The 17,395-nt window shown below is 37.9% G+C and overlaps 1 protein-coding gene across 1 annotated transcript in view; it reads right to left on the bottom strand.

Annotated features, from left to right (window-relative positions):
* The window catches only part of DNAH6 (dynein axonemal heavy chain 6), a 266,242-nt gene that overhangs the window by 135,270 nt on the left and 113,577 nt on the right, over positions 1–17,395 (bottom strand). The window contains exons 34-37 of the mRNA XM_065927280.1: positions 15,138–15,693; positions 14,068–14,190; positions 7,425–7,607; positions 6,743–6,886 (exon numbers count right to left, since the gene is read on the bottom strand). Coding sequence (XP_065783352.1) covers positions 6,743–6,886; positions 7,425–7,607; positions 14,068–14,190; positions 15,138–15,693 — 1,006 coding nt within the window. The remainder of the gene's footprint in view (positions 1–6,742; positions 6,887–7,424; positions 7,608–14,067; positions 14,191–15,137; positions 15,694–17,395) is intronic.

Here is a 17,395-nt window from a genome sequence, read left to right as displayed (position 1 = left end):
TAATATTTCAAAGTTCTAAGAGCTTTCTGTTTTATAACTCATTCAATCCTCACAGCAAGTCTATAAAATTGCCTTTATTTTGTATATTTGAAATTTTTCACTATTTCATTGGTATTTACTCTCATCTTTATTATTGCCTACCATCCGCTTTTATAGGGTTTGATTTAATATTCTTTTTTATTTGTTTGTTTTTAATTTTTTAAAAATTTCACTTGGAGGCTAATTACTTTACAATATTGTGGTGGTTTTGCCATACATTCACATGAATCAGCCATGGTTGTACATGTGTTCCCCATCCTGATCTTCCCTCCCACCTCCCACCCCATCCCCTCTCTCAGGGTCATTCCAGTGCACCAGCCCTGAGCACCCTGCCTCATGCATCGAACCTGGACTGTAGATCTATTTCACATATGGTAATGTACATGTTTCAATGCTATTCTCTCAAATCATCCCACCCTCGCCTTCTCAAACAGAGTCTAACAGTCTGTTCTTTATATCTGTGTCTCTTTTGCTGTCTTGCACATAGGGTTATTGTTACCATCTTTCTAAATTCCATATATATGCGTTAATATACTGTATTGGTGTTTTTCTTTCTGACTTACTTTGCTCTGTATAATAGGCTCCAGTTTCATCCACCTCATTAGAATGGATTCAAATGCATTCTTTTGAATAGCTGAGTAATATTGCATTGTGCATATGTACCACAATTTTCTTATCCATTCGTCTGCTGATGGACATCTAGGTTGCTTCCATTGTAAACAGTGCTGTGATGAACATTGGGGTACACAGCCTCTTTCAATTTCGGTTTCCACGGTCTGTATTCCCAGCAGTGGGATTGCTAGGTCGTATGGCAGTTCTATTTCCAGCTTTTTAAGGAATCTCCACACTGTTCTCCATAATGGCTGTACTAGTTTGCATTCCCACAAGCAGTGTAAGAAGGTTCTTTTTTCTCTGCACCCTCTCCAGCATTTATTGTTTGAAGACTTTTTGAAAGCAGCCATTCTAACTGGTGTGAAATGGTACCTCATTGTGGTTTTGATTTGCATTTCTCTGAGAATAAGTGATGTTGAGCATCTTTTCATGTGTTTGTTAGCCATCTGTATGTCTTCTTTGGAGAAATGTCTGTTCAGTTCTTTGGCCCATTTTTTAATTGGGTCGCTTATTTTTCTGGAATTGAGCTGCAAAAATATGTATATTTTTAAGATTACTTGTCATTTGATTTTGTTTCCTATTATTTTCTCCCATTCTGAAGGCTGTCTTCTCACCTTGCTTATAGTTTCCTTCGTCGTGCAAAAGCTTTTAAGTTTAATTAGATCCCATTTGTTTATTTTTGCTTTTATTTCCAATATTCTGGAAGGTGGGTCATAGAGGAGCCTGCTGTGATTTATGTCAGAGAGTGTTTTGCCTATGTTCTCCTCTAGGAGTTTTATAGTTTCTGGTCTTAATATTTAGATCTTTAATCCCTTTTGAGTTTATTTTTGTATATGGTATTAGAAAGTGTTCTAGTTTCATTCTTTTACAAGTGGTTGACCAGTTTTCCCAGCACCACTTGTTAAAGAGATTGTCTTTTCTCCATTGTATATTCTTGCCTCCTTTGTCAAAGGTAAGGTGTCCATAGGTGTGTGGATTTATCTCTGGGGTCTATTTTGTTCATTTATCTATGTTTCTGTCTTTGTGTCAGTACCATACTGTCTTGATGACTGTTGCTATGTAGTATAGTCTGAAGTCAGGCAGGTTGATTCCTCAGTTCCATTCTTCTTTCTCAAGATTGCTTTGGCTATTCAAGGTTTTTTGTAATTCCATACAAAATGTGAAATTATTTGTTCTAATTCTCTGAAAAATACCGTTGGTAGCTTGATAGGGATTGTATTGAATCTATATATTGCTTTGCGTAATATACTCATTTTCACTATATTGATTCTTCCAATCCATGAACATGGTATATTTCTCCATCTATTTGTGTCATCTTTGATTTCATCAGTGTTTTATAGTTTTCTACATATAGGTCTTTTGTTTCTTTAGGTAGTTTTGTTCCTAAGTATTTTATTCTTTTTGTTGCAATGGTGAATGGAATTGTTTCCTTAATTTCTGGCTATTTCATTTCTAAAAACTGGGTTGTGACTCTTTCAACTGACTTCATGATCAATTAATGCATTGCAACCTGTAATTTTTAAAAATAATGGTGTATAGCTTAATCAGAAAGGACAGGACCAAAAGCAAAGGGGTAATGAATTTGCCATTTTAACAACCCAGAAAAGAAATGAAAAGAATCTGAGTTATTCAGAGACAATAAGGATGAAGAGGAGGAGGACATGCCAACTCACTCCAGTATTCTTGCCTGGAGAATCCCAAGGACAGAGGAGGCTGGTGGGCTACAAGTTTATGGGGTCACACAGAGTTGGACATGACTTAAAGTGACTTACCATGGATGCATGCATACAAGGATGAAGAGAAGATGCCATATTTGAAAAAAATTTATTAGAAGAAAAAATTCTTTTACTATTTAACTCACTTTAACTCAGGTGAGTAAAGAAGGAAGAATCTATGCACTCATTGAGCTCTGGCTACTACCATGTGGCTGTCAGACCATTTATTGAGGCAAGAAACAAAAAAAGCCAACAGCCCGTTCATTTGGGACTTGCAGACAGAAGGAGGAATCCACCTTTTCATCTGGACCCCCTCCTGTTATCCAAGTAGCATTACCACTGCCAGGACAGGGGCTGGCCTGTCCTTCTAAACATCTTAGGTCATAATGCTTCAATAGCTTCTCATCACACCCAATGTGAAATCAAAGTCCTTACAATGGCCCATAAGGCTATATTTTTTGTCCCCCTGCTTACTTCCATGACCTCATTTTATACTACACTCCCACTTGATTTTTCCACTCTGACCTCACAAGTCTGCTGTTTTTTAAAACTGTCAAGCAATCATCCATTGAATAAAGGCATTCATATTTGCTTTTCCTTCTGACTGGAATGCTTTCCCCTAAGGAGCCATTAAAGCTTTGACTTTTTTCAGAACTCTGTACATGACCTAATTAGCAAAGCTTTCCTGACTAATATTAATATATAAAACAGTTTCCCCCAACCCTCAGTACTGTCATCCTTACTCTGCTTTATTAATCTCCACGGCACTTAATTGTCATTTATGTATATATGTCTGTGGCTGACTCCCCCGACTGTAATGTAAGGTCTATGAGGCTAGGGACTTTGGTTACTTGATTTAGTTCCCATACCCAGAATAGTGTCTGCCATGTAAGAGGTTTTCAACAGATATTTGTTGAACTGAATATTTGCCCTGGGCCATCTCCCACAGCCTTTTGATGAACCCAGATCATTTCTCTCAATCCAGAGGGATCTGTCTCTCTCAGATTCTCAGTTGTCCACAACTTGGTTCATCTTGTCCAATTAGGATACAATGATCTTGAAAATCCAGCAGAGTTTCATATCTACTAGAAGGTTCTAATCCATAGGCCTTAGTTTCTGATCTTAGGAATTTTTCTTTTGGTAACTTTTAATTTTGATATAATTCAAAACTTACAGACAAGTTGAATAGTACAAAGAATTCCCATATATTCCTTATATAGATTAACTGTTCACATTTTGCCTCTTTTGATTTAGTGTTTCTCTTACTCTAAGATGTCAGTTATATACACTATTCTCTATTATCCTAAGTACGTGAGCATTTCCTAAAAAAGAGGGATATTTTACAACCACACTAAAATGATTGAAATCAGGAAATTGAATATTAATACAATGCTATTATCCAATTTACATTCTATATTCAAGTACTATTAACTATGTCATTTATAGCCATATTTTTTTCAGTCTAGGATCCAATCCAGGATATTGCACTGCATTTGATTATATCTCTTTAGTCTCTTTATCTGAGAAAGTTCCTCAGTTTTCTTCCATGACAGACACTGTTGAAGAATATAGGCCAGTTTATTTTATGGAATGTTCATCAGTTTGAGTAGTCTTGGTGTATCTATAGTCAGAGTTCAGTTCAGTTCAGTTCAGTTCAGTTGCTCAGTTGTGTCTGACTCTTTGCAACCCCACGAACCGCAGCACACCAGGCCTCCCTGTCCAACACCAACTCCTGGAGCCTACCCAAACTCATGTCCATTGAGTCGGTGATGCCATCCAACCATCTCATCCTCTGTCATCCCCTTCTCCTCCTGCCCTCAATCTTTCCCAGCATCAGGGTCTTTTCAAATGAGTCAGCTCTTCGCATCAGGTGGCCAAGGTACTGGAGCTTCAGCTTCAACATCAGACCTTCCAATGAACACCCAGGACTGATCTCTTTTAGGATGGACTAGTTGGATCTCCTTGCAATCCAAGGGACTCTCAAGAGCATTCTCCAACACCACAGTTCAAAAGCATCAATTCTTTGGCACTCAGCTTTCTTTATAGTCCAACTCTCACATCCATACATGACCGCTGGAAAAACCATAGCCTTGACTAGATGGACCTTTGCTGGCAAAGTAATGTCTCTGCTTTTTCATATGCTATCTAGGTTGGTCATAGCTTTCCTTCCAAGGAGTAATCATCTTTTAATTTCATGGCTGCAATCACCACCTGCAGTGATCTTGGAGCCCCCAAAAATAAAGTCTCTCACTGTTTCCACTGTTTCCCCATCTATTTGCCATGAAGCGATGGGACCAGATGTCATGACCTTAGTTTTCTGAATGTTGAGCTTTAAGCCAACTTTTTCACTCTCCTCTTTCACTTTCATCAAGAGGCTCTTTAACTCTTCTTCACTTTCTGCCACAAGGTTGGTGTCATCTACATATCTGAGGTTATTGATATTTCTCCCAGCAATCTTGATTCCAGCTTGTGCTTCCTCCAGGCCAGCATTTCTCATGATGTACTCTGCATGTAAGTTAAATAAGCAGAGTAACAATATACAGCCTTGGCGTACCCCTTTTCCTATTTGGAACCAGTCTATTATTCCATGTCCAGTTCTAACTGTTGCTTCCTGACCTGCATACATGTTTCTCAAGAGGCAGGTCAGGTGTTCTGGTATTCCCATCTCTTGGAGAATTTTCCACAGTTTGTTGCGATCCACACAGCTGAAGTCTTTGGTGTAGTCAATAAAGCAGAAATAGATGTTTTTCTGGAACTCTCTTGCTTTTTTGATGATCCAACAGATGTTGGCAATTTGATCTCTGGTTCCTATGCCTTTTCTAAAACCAGCTTGAACATCTGAAAGTTCACAGTTCACGTGTTGCTGAAGTCTGGCTCGGAGAATTTTGAGCATTACTTTACTAGCGTGTGAGATGAGCATTCTTTGGCATTGCCTTTCTTAGGAATTGGGATGAAAACTGACCTTTTCCAGTCCTGTGGCCACTGCTGAGTTTTCCAAATTTGCTGATATATTGAGTGTAGCACTTTCACAGCATCATCTTTTAGGATTTGAAATAGCTCAACTGGAATTCCATCACCTCCACTAGCTTTGTTGTAGCACAGTAAAGTTATGCATTTTGGAAGGAATAGCTCGGAAGCAAGGCTGTATACTTCTCCATGTACCACATCAGAAGGCACAAGTTTGTGCTAATATTGATGATAAATCAGTCACCTAGTTAATATGGTGTCTACAAGGTTTTTCAGTATAATGACATTATTTTTCTCTTTACAACTAATAAGTTATTTGTAGAAGATGTTTTGAAACTATGTAAATATTGTTTTTCAAGAAACCTTCACCTACTAGTTTTTGCAACCATTGGTGATTCTTGCCTGAATCAATTATTACTACAATGGTTGCAAAGTAATAACTTTCTAACCCCATCATTTCTCCTATATAGATTAGCTGGTATTCTCCTGTAAGGAAGAGCTCTTTCTCTCTAGTTTATTTATTCACATATATTTTTATGTGGATCAACTCACAGACTTTTATTTCATTCAATGGCTTGTAATCCACACCATCATTATCTTGATGCTTAAATATGCCTAGATTTGTCTAATGGGAATCCCTTCAAATTGGCTCCTGTGCTCTTTTGACAGATGCCATAGTTCTTCAGGCATTTATTCACTATCTGACATAAGATATTCTGAGCTCATTTTGAACTTTCCTCAACTCAGTCCTGAAATCAGCCATTTCACTAAGGTGCTTTGGTTCCCTTTCATGGAAAAGAGTATTCAGAAATCAGCAACTAAGTATGCTCATTGCTATTGATGTGTCATTGCTTCTAGTTTGTTTCAGCACACAGAACTTGGAAATTTGTGTATGTATAGATATATACACCATATACATATGATCTATCTCTCTATTCCATGAGTCCCAAAAACCTCTAATTCCAATCCAATAACACAAAATACATTCTAATCTTTCTCCTCTATATTTGTGTATCCCTCCTCTTAACAGTGAGAAACCTGGTTGCCATTATCTCCAACATACTGATTCATTTGCTCAGTTTTAGAACACAAAGAAAGTAGTTTCAGAACTGCTAAACCATAGCACCGTGAAAGTATAAATTTACTAGCTAGAATTAAATATTTTTGTTAATAGTAGGCAGTTTTTATTCACTTTTACACCTTACATTCTTCATATGCCCTGGAGAGGATTCCTAAAAAATTTTAATGCAATAAATGTTATCGCTAGTTTAAGAAAGTGAATAATTTTAGACACCTTTCAAATGAAGAATTTATATTTATACCAGAACTAAAGCTTTGAAAGTTTTAGTCTTGAAATTTAATTTTAATGATTCAAAGTTATGTTAAAATTAAATTTATTTAGCTCTTACCCTGGCATCAGGATTGTCATCAAATTGTGTTCTAATAAATGTATCAAAAGAATCCCAGTGATTTTCAGTTAGATTTCCACCTAAAGACCATAAGTAACAGAATACAAAAGTCTGACACAGAACAGTGTTCAATTTTGACTGTTCCTGAAAGAACAAAGAGAAAACCTTTTAATATCTTATGTTAGCATAAAAAGAATCCTAAGTAGAAAAGCCTAAAGAATGTTTTCTCTTGTTTAGACTTATGTATTTTTAAAAGGGCATGGTGCATGTTTCTTATATTTCACTCAATAATGCACCAAGTGATGTTTTATAGTGGCATACGTTTAAATACTCTGATGAGAAAATGAATGGCAAGAAGCATGGAAAACAAAAGTTCAAGGGTGTCTTTCAACTATTATAACTATGTCTATGCTTGTATGAAGTTATTTAAGTAGACACACACTGGGAATATGTTACAGACTCTAAGGAAATTTAAACACTGAGTAGAGGAGTAAAATATAGTGTAAAATTCCTTCCAATCTAAGATTCTACAAATCTATTCACGTTCATTAGTCCCCTAAAAAAGTAACTTGAAAATCAAATAACTGTATGACAGAAAGTTTGGAATTGTTTATTTGCAAAGAATCTATATGATAATCACATTTTCCTGGCTTTACAACAGTAAAAAAAAAACTCTACCTACCATTGTCAAATTAACTCCATCTTTCTCAAGTATTAAAGACTCCAATAAGCAACAGAGTGTAGTAACTTTGCTGATGTCCACTTGTGGAATTGCTTGGTGGCATTTTTTATTGACAAAATTTAAACCATCATCAACATAACGCTGGAAAAGATTCAATATATATTCTTGAGTTTCTTCACTCAGCTGAAAATCAAACAAACAATATTTTAGCAAGACCAGATAAAATATATAATTAAGTTTGAAAATAATTGGTTCAAACTTGTATATTACATTATATCTTATGACTTTTAGACTAAAGGATATAAGCATCACATGATATGAAACAAGTTACATTAAAAAAAAAAGACATTCTATGGTAAGATTCTGGGTCACTGATAAGTGATCTTGATCTGGTAGTTGGTATATAGGTGTTTTGGGTCAGGAATATCCCCTGGAGGAGGGCATGGCAACCAGCTCCAGTATTCTTGCTTGGAAAATCCCATGAATAGCGGAGCTTGGCAGGCTATAGTCCATAGGGTCACAAAGAGTAGGACATGACTGAAGCTACTGAGTACACACACACACACACACATATACAGGTATTTATTTATAATCATTTTTTAAACTGTCAACATGTATTCCATACAGTCTTCTATACTGATGATTATCTTTCATAATTAAGAACAATGAAAAAAGTATAAAAAGAAGCATTGTAAATATTTATTCAAGGTAAACGACTAATTACCAAAGATTTAAAAAAGAATGTTGCCCCTCTCACCACTTTTATTAACATTGTACTGAAAGTCTTAGCTAATGTGATAGGACAATAAAAGGGGAAAAAAGTATACAGATTGAGAAGAAAGAAAAAAAATTTTCTTTACAATTATCCATACAAAAAAATCCCAAAGAATTGAAACAAAACTAGTAAGTAGTTATAGTAAAATTGTAGGATAAAAGGTAAATATACAAAAGTCAATTGCTCTTTTTATATATCAACAATGAATAATTAGAATTTGAAACTGAAGATACAAAATCATTTAATTAGCATCAAAAACATAAGATAGGCATATTTTAAACAAAATATTTCCAAGAGGAAATGTGAGGAAAACAACACAATTCTGATGAAAGAAAACAAAGAACATCTAAGTAAATGGAGAGGTTGTGCATGGATAGACAGACTCAATATTGTGAAGATGTTAGTAATTACCAACTTGATCTATAGATCTGATGCAATCTGAATTAAAATCCCAGTAATTTATTTTGGGAAGAGCAACAAAGTGAATCTTACATTTATAAGAAGAGGGAAAAGGCCCAGAATAGTGAACACAATATTGGAGAAGACAGTAGAAGAGCTGACTACCTGACAAGACTTAATGTAAAGCTACAGTAATAGACAGTGTGATGTTGGCAAAAAAAATGAGACAAATAGGTTAATGGTGTTAGAGCCCATAAACAGACTCATACAAATACAGTAACCTGATTTTTCACAAAGGAACAAAAGCAATCCTGTGGAGAAGGGATGGTGTTTTCAACAATGGTACTGGAATTGGGCATCTGCATGCCAAAGAGATACAGAAAGAGAGAATCCAGACATTGATACCATGGCTTTCAGAAAAAGTAACTCAAAATGGATCATAAACCTAAATGTAAAATGCATAAACATCAACTCATAGAAGGTAACAGAGGAAAATATTTATTTAGGTGACTTTTGATTTGGAAATAAGTTTTAAGATATAACACCAAAAGCACAAACCATACAAGAAAAGTTAGACCATTGAAATTAAAAATGTGTGTGCTGTGAAAGATATTGTTTGAAAAAAATGAAATGAAAGGCAGACTTGGAGAAAACACTTGCAAAATACATATAAAGAAACTGTATCCGAAATATATAAAGAACTCCCGAAACTCAGTAACAAGGAAACATACAACCCAAAAATAAGTGGGCAAAAGATGTGGACACCTCATCAAAGAAGATATATAGATGGCAAATAAACATATGAAAAGACACTCAACATCTTATATAAGAAAACTACTCACTGAAAGCAAAATGAGCTACAAATACATATGAGTTGTGTTAGTTGCTCAGTTGTGTCTGACTCTTTGTGACCCCAAGGACTGTACCCCACCAGGCTCCTCTGTCCATGGGATTGTCCAGGCAAGAATACTGGACTGGATTGCCATTACCTTCATATTAGAATGGCTAAAATCTAAGACACTACACCACTACATGCTCGTGAGGATGTGGAGTAACAAAAAACTTCTGTTTATTGCTGGTGGGAATGCATAATGGTGCAGCCACTTTGGAAGACAGATTGGCAGTTTCTTCATAGTTTCACCATATGATTGAGAAATCACAGTCCTAGGTATTTATCCATACGAGCTGAAATCTTATGTCTACACAAAAATCTGTATATGAATGTTTATATGAGCTTTATTAGTAATTGCCAGAACTTGTAAACTTTGAGGTGTCTTTCAGTAGGTGAGTGAATAAACTTGGTAAATGCATACAATAACACTGAGTATTATTCAGTACCAAAAAATGAGCTATCAAGCCACAGAAGGACATGGAGGAACTGTAAATGCATATTACTAAGTGAAAGAAGTCAATCTGGAAAAACTACAGACCATATAATTCCAACTATATGATGTTCTGGAAAAGGCTAAACTATGGAGACAGGGAAATTAGTAATGTCAGGGGTTGGGAGAGGGTGTGGATGGACAAACAGGTGGATCACAGATTTCTTGGCAGCAAAACTATTCACATGATACGTGATATATTCATTTATCAAAATTCATAAAACTGCACAACACAAAGAGTGAACCATAATGTAAACCATGGACTTTAGTTCATAAGCATGTACTCATATTGGTTCATCAATTTTAACAAATGTACCCCCATAAATGTGCTTAGTCACTCAGTCTTGTCTGACTCTTTGCAACCCTAAGGACTATGGTCCACCAGGCTCCTCTGTCCATGGAATCCTCCAGACAAAAATACTGGAGTAGGTAGCCATTCCCTTCTCCAGGGCATCTTCCTGACTCAGGGATCAAACCAGTGTCTGCTGGTAGGTTCTTTTGCATCTGAGCCACCAGGGAAGCCCACCCACAACAAAGAAAAATGCTAATAAAAGTGGGGACTATGTTTGGAGGAGAGAAAGCATATGCTAATCCTCTGTACTTTCTGTTAAATTTTTCTATAAACCTAAAATTGTTCTGAATAATAAAGTCTATTTAAAAAGTAAATTCAGAAAGGTTTAACATCTTATGGCAACCCATGATAGTCTCAATTCTGAGAATTACTTTCTTTAACAAGGTTTTCTGTTCATTTGCTGTACACCTAAAACAAATATTGTAAATCACAATATTGTGAATCAACTATACTCCAGTAGAAATTTCAAAAAAATAAGGTACTCTAAAATGGTATAGACGAACTTATTTGAAAAGCCGAAATAGAGACACGAACATAGAGAACAAACATATGGATACCAAGGTGGGGAGTGGGTACGGGATGGATTGGGAGATTAGGATTGACATGTATACACTAGTATGTATAAAATAGATAACTCATGAGAATAAACTGTGTAGCACATGGAACTCTACTCAATGCTCTATAGTGAGCTGAAAGGAAAGGAAATTCAAGTAAGAGGGGATATACGTATATGAGTGGCTAATTCATTTTGCTGTATAGCAGAAACTAACAAAACATTGTAAAGCAAATATACTCCAACAAAAAATGTCAATTAATGGTTGAGTAATATTCCATGGTGTATATGTACCACAGCTTCCTTATCCATTCGTCTGCTGATGGGCATCTAGGTTGCTTCCATGTCCTGGCTATTATAAACAGTGCTGCGATGAACACTGGGGTGCACATGTCTCTTTCAGATCTGGTTTCCTCGGTGTGTATGCCCAGAAGTGGGATTGCTGGGTCATATGGTAGTTCTATTTCCAGTGTTTTAAGAAATCTCCACACTGTTCTCCATAGTGGCTGTACTAGTTTGCATTCCCACCAACAGTGTAAGAGGGTTCCCTTTTCTCCACACCCTCTCCAGCATTTATTGCTTGTAGACTTTTGGATAGCAGCCATCCTGACTGGCGTGTAATGGTACCTCATTGTGGTTTTGATTTGCATTTCTCTGATAATGAGTGATGTGGAGCATCTTTTCATGTGTTTGTTAGCCATCTGTATGTCTTTGGAGAAATGTCTGTTTAGTTCTAAATGTCTGTTTAGAATTCATTTGAATCAGTTCTAATGAGATGGATGAAACTGGAGACCATTATACAGAGTGAAGTAAGCCAGAAAGATAAAGAACATTACAGCATACTAACACATATATATATGGAATTTAGAAAGATGGTAATGATAACCCTATATGCAAAACAGAAAAAGAGACACAGATGTACAGAACAGACTTTTGGACTCTGTGGGAGAAGGTGAGGGTGGGATGTTTCGAGAGAACAGCATCTAAACATGTATATTATCTATAGTGAAACAGATCACCAGCCCAGGTTGGATGCATGAGACAAGTGCTTGGGCCTGGTGCACTGGGAAGACCCAGAGGAATCGGGTGGAGAGGGAGGTGGGAGGGGGGATCGGGAAGAGAATACATGTAACTCCATGACTGATTCATGTCAATGTATGACAAAACCCACTACAATATTGTAAAGTAATTAGCCTCCAACTAATAAAAATAAATTAAAAAAATAAAAAAAATAAACAACAACAACAACAACAAAATGTCAATTATACCTCAGTAAAGGTATTTTTTAAGAAGCTGATTACGGGGAAAAAAGTAAGGTGCCCTGAGAGTAGGTCACAATATTCTTAAAATGTTGATGCCTAAGAGGGAGGAAAACAATAGTTCTCTGACTCATCTTTGGAGGGGGAGAGGCAGGAAGATGGCTTTCTCAGAATGGCGATTGAGATGAGATGGGGAAAAACATTTAAAAAGATTGCTTATTAAGTTAAGTGGAGTGGGCTGTCATTTCCTTCTCCAGGGTATCTTCCCAACCCAGGGATCAAACTGGAGTCTCTTGCATCTCCTGCATTGGCAGGCAGATTCTTTACCACTGAGCCACCTGGGAAGCCCTTATTAAGGTAAAGAGAAATCCCATTTTAGAATGGAGAGGATACAGAAGATAATATGGAACTGCATTGTTCTGAATAATAATATAAAAGTTTTTCTTCACTTTAGATGGAATCCTACCTCTAAGGTTAGAACGCTAACCTTAGATAAGGTTAGCGTTATCTTAGATAAGGGGCCTAAGATTGAGTCAAAGCTATGGTTTTACTAGTAGTCATGTATCGATGTGAGATTGGGCCATAAAGAGAACTGAGTGCCGAAGAATTGATGCTTTCGAACTGTGGTGCTGGAAGACTCTTGAGCATCTCTTGGATAGTGAGATCAAACCAGTGAATCCTAAAGGAAATCAACCCTGAATATTCACTGGAAGGACTGGTGCTGAAGCTGAAGCTTCAATACTTTGGCCACCTGATGTGAAGAGCTGACTCATTTGAAATGATGCTGGGAAAGATTGAAGGCAAGAGGAGAAGAGGGCGACAGAAAATGAGAGGTTGGATGGCATCACTGACTCAGTGGACATGAGTTTGAGCAAACTCTGGGAGATAATCAAGGACAGGGAAGGCTGGCATGCTGCAGTTCATGGGGTCGCAAAGAGTTGGACACGACTGAGCGACTGAACAACAACAACAACAAGGCTGAGTGGAAAGCTAAACTGATTTTTCTTCCTTCTGGCTCTCAGAGGCATTGTTGTTGTGCAGTTGCTAAGTCCTCTCTGACTCTTTTGTGCCCCCATGGACTGTAGCCTGCCAGGCTTCTCTATCCATGGGATTTTCCAGGCAAAAATACTGGAGGGGGTTGTCATTTCCTCCTAGATGGAATGTTCTTGACTCAGGGATCAAACCAGAGTCTCTTGTGTCTCCTGCATTGGCAGGCAGATTCTTTACCACTGAGCCACCAGGGAAGCCCCTCAGCAGCATTCAGTTCAGTTCAGTTCAGTTCAGTTCAGTCACTCAGTCATGTCCGACTCTTTGCAACCCTATGAATTGCAGCACGCCAGGCCTCCCTGTCCATTACCAACTCCCAGAGTTTACTCAAACTCATGTCCATCGAGTTGGTGATGCCATCCAGCCATCTCATCCTCTGTTGTCCCCTTCTCCTGCCCCCAATCCCTCCCAGCATCAGGGTCTTTTCCAATGAGTCAACTCTTCACATGAGGTGGCCAGTGGGGGCCTCTAAAATCTAAAAACAATGACCTGCCCTGGATTTAAGTGTTCTTTTCCTTTGTTGTGCATCCCCCTCATTAACTCAAGCCTTCTGCAGAGTCTTTTTTTTTTCTTTGTTAATGCCTCTCCTTGTTCTGCCTGTGTTTGGGGAAACTAAATGAAGTGTTTCTGTTTGTATGTGAGAGAAACTAGTTGGGGGTAGGGGAGGAGCAAGGCAGGGTAGGTAGAAACCAGAGTGACTAGGCGGGCTGGTGCGCTGAGGTCACAAATAATGAAGACAGCTATGGGGAGTATACAACCTCCTTGGAGGATCCCAAGAATTCAAGGGAGAGGGCTTAACCAGTTGCTATCTGGGCTCCTGAGAGAAGGGTGAGCCCTGACAGATGGAAAGGGTGGGGAGTGTCCAGTTGCACTTACTTTTTTAGAAACACTCTGCATCCAGGTTTTAACATAAGGCATCCACTTCAGTTCTTCAGGATCCACAAACACCATTCCACATCTACTGACTGTTGCAGGAGAGGCAACCTTTAGATCTTGCACCTAAAATTTGAAAAAGTTGAACAAGAAATGGCTAATGTGATACTTCCTTGTCCCTCCCAGTTCAATGCTAATAAATCACGCATTGAAAGTTTAAGGTAACATACTGTTAGGTTTTGCATACAAGAGAGTGAGAGAGTTATAAGTGACTTAAATTGGAGAAAGAAAGTTAAATGAGGCATGAGGAGAAATATACATACATATATATGTAAGTATAGAAGGATACTGGAGAAGGAGATGGCAACCCACTCCAGTATCAGTATTCTTGCCTGGAGAATCCCATGGACAGAGGAGCCTGACAGGCTACAGTCCATGAGGTGGCACAGAGTTGGAAAACGACTAAAGTGACTTAGTAGCAGCACAGATGGATGCTGTCAAATTCTTATGGGAAGGTATACATAGTTATTCCCTTCTTATTCCTTCTTACCTTTTTAGTCTTATATCCAATGCATAATCTAATACCTAGGACACAGTAGGTATTCAATTAATGTTGGATGAATGAACACAGCAAGGGTGGTGTCTTCTGTAATATTTTGTAAAGTATATTTGACCCGAATTCCTTTTCTAATCCCATTACCAAATAGTCATACCACAGAGGGATGACTTATTCTTCTTAAATGGAACAATTATTTTTAACTTGGAAAGCATTTCAAATCATGTAAAGACACTAATATATATAACTACCTCCAAAGGGAAAGAAACAAGTACTGGTGAGGACAGAATTTATTTTATTTCCCATTTATAGAGAGACAGGAACATTTGAGAGACTCTGGTTGTCAGAATGGAAAGTCTATTATAAAAGGAAAATTTGATAAATATTTAGTGTATAAATGAAACACCATGGTAGGTCTTACAGATAATCAAAGATAAATCAGTAAGAGAAAAAAAATTAATGATGTTATACCAATCTAACAAATGATTTCACTCCACAGTAAGGAATGTATATGTACCTCAAAAAGCATGTGGATTTGAGGTGTGAGTTTAATCCTTTCACTGTTAGCCAAGCAAAGCATCTTGTTATCATCCAGCACTGTATTCATATTTTCAATCCAAAGAGCGTCTACTGGCCCATCACTGACAATCCATTTATGGTCTTCTGAAGTATCATTCACAGCCGCTCGGACACTTAGTGCCATTAAACCATCTTTCCATTCCAAGGTTATGTTATTAACTTCACCATACAATTCACCCATTGTAATTGATTTAGGATTAAGAACATATGTTTTAACTGGTTGGTAAAAGGGATTCTCTACACCAAGTTTTTGCAAATTCCCTAAAGTTTCTGCTAGTACTTGGTACACTGTGGTCTTGCCACCACCTGTTGGCCCAACTAACATTACCCCATGTCTTACTAGCATTGTTTCATAGAACTGTATCACTTTTTTAACCATACACGCTTCAGGCTGAAGATTCTTTTTCTTCATGACATCTATAATTGTTGACTGTAATATACCATAATCATGTTCTGGAATTTGGACTCCAGGAAAAAGGTCAGATATGATTCCACTGGAAAAACAAAATAAAATCAATTAGGAACCACTGGCCATTGATATCCACCCATGTTACAAATAATTTTTTAAACATTACCAAGGGTCTTATTTTTCTCATTATCTTTTCTTCTAAACACACAATGCTACATTGTCTTATGTGTTATACCAGAATCTATCATTTCTCTGATTTTTGTATGATTTTGCTTGTTCCTTGTACAGTGGACCAATGTTCTTAAGTATATTGGGAGCTTTTTGAGATAGAAAATATTTCTTACACTTTTGTATTATACACAGTTCATGGCATAGTACCAAACATACAGGCAATGATTTTGTCAGTTTATTTTAAAAATTATATTTATATCTCAACTTTTCCCAAAAAGCACTTATGTGTGCTTTTCAGTTTAGTTCAGTTCAGTCGCTCAGTTGTGTCCAACTCTTTGCAACCCTGTGAATTGCAGCACGCCAGGCCTCCCTGTCCATATTTATAATGGTATATAAATATTTAGAAAAAAGGGATGGAAATGGAAATAGAAAACCAGTACTATGTAAAAAAGGGAGTAAAGGAAAAAATGGACTATTTCAACAGGAAACCAAATGGCTGTATGGGTAAAAAAGAAGTGAAACACTTACATACACAAAAAATGTTTGAGAAGCAGTAAAGAACTTAACATAAAATGACAAGAAAAGTACAAGATGGGGGAGATCAAGATGATGGAATAGGAGGATGTTGAGCTCACTTCCTTCCACAAACACATCAAAAATACATCTACATGTGAAGCAACTCTCACAAAGACAAACTGGAGACTTGCAGAAAGACTCTTCTACAACCAAGATTATAAAGAAAGATTCACAAAGAGTTGGGTAGGAAGGGAAGAGAAAGAAGCAATCAGGTTGGTATCTGTGCCTGTTGGAGGGGACACACAAGAGGAGGGGGCTTACATGGGCTTGGAGATCCTCCCTGGAGAGTGAGGGGTTTGAACCACATTGGGCACTGCCATCCTAGAAGCTGATACTGGGAAGACAAGCCTCTTAGCTGATTTAAAAGCCAGTGAAACTAACAGCAGAGCTGTAAGAAACCTATATCCCACTTGTGAAGAGTGGTTGTTTATTCCAAGAACAAGAGAGGAAACAGAATGAAACTGCCTAGGGCTCTAGGCTGTTTCCCACAATCCTCACCCTCGACTTTGTGCCCCAGCTCACAATGAGCACCTGCCACAGAACTGCCTGCTCTAGCACAGCTCCCCACTAGGGTGAAGGGTGCTATGTATAAGGAGAGTGCACAGTAAGAGGGAAGGAGCAGGCTTGGATCCAGCACTGAATCTGAGTAGGGCGAGGATGGCTATTACTGGAGTTCTTGGAGGCAGTGGTTCGGGAGTGTTCTAGAGCTCCGATGTGCTGGGACTACCCCAGTGCTTGCCCCAGCCTGCACTTGGCACCCAGTCTGGCCCCTCTTACTACATCGCTGCTTCTCTAGAGTAAAGGTACTGATGCTGGGAGAAGTAGATCACACACTCGGAAGAGAACCAGCCCAGACCCAACCCTCAGGGCTTCTGCTCCAGTATCTTGGGACCTGCCCCTGCTGCAAGAGCACAGTATTGACCACTGAGAACAGGACAAGCCATGGCTCACATCTGGCTCTGGCTCTAGACAGAGAGAAAATTACACGTCAAAGTCTCTGATACTATACATGCAAACATTCTCAACAATGATATGCCAAA

The sequence above is a fragment of the Muntiacus reevesi genome, chromosome 3, assembly GCF_963930625.1.
Source record: "Muntiacus reevesi chromosome 3, mMunRee1.1, whole genome shotgun sequence".
NCBI classification, from domain to species: Eukaryota; Metazoa; Chordata; class Mammalia; order Artiodactyla; family Cervidae; genus Muntiacus; species Muntiacus reevesi.
This window is presented reverse-complemented; position numbering and strand designations above follow the sequence as displayed.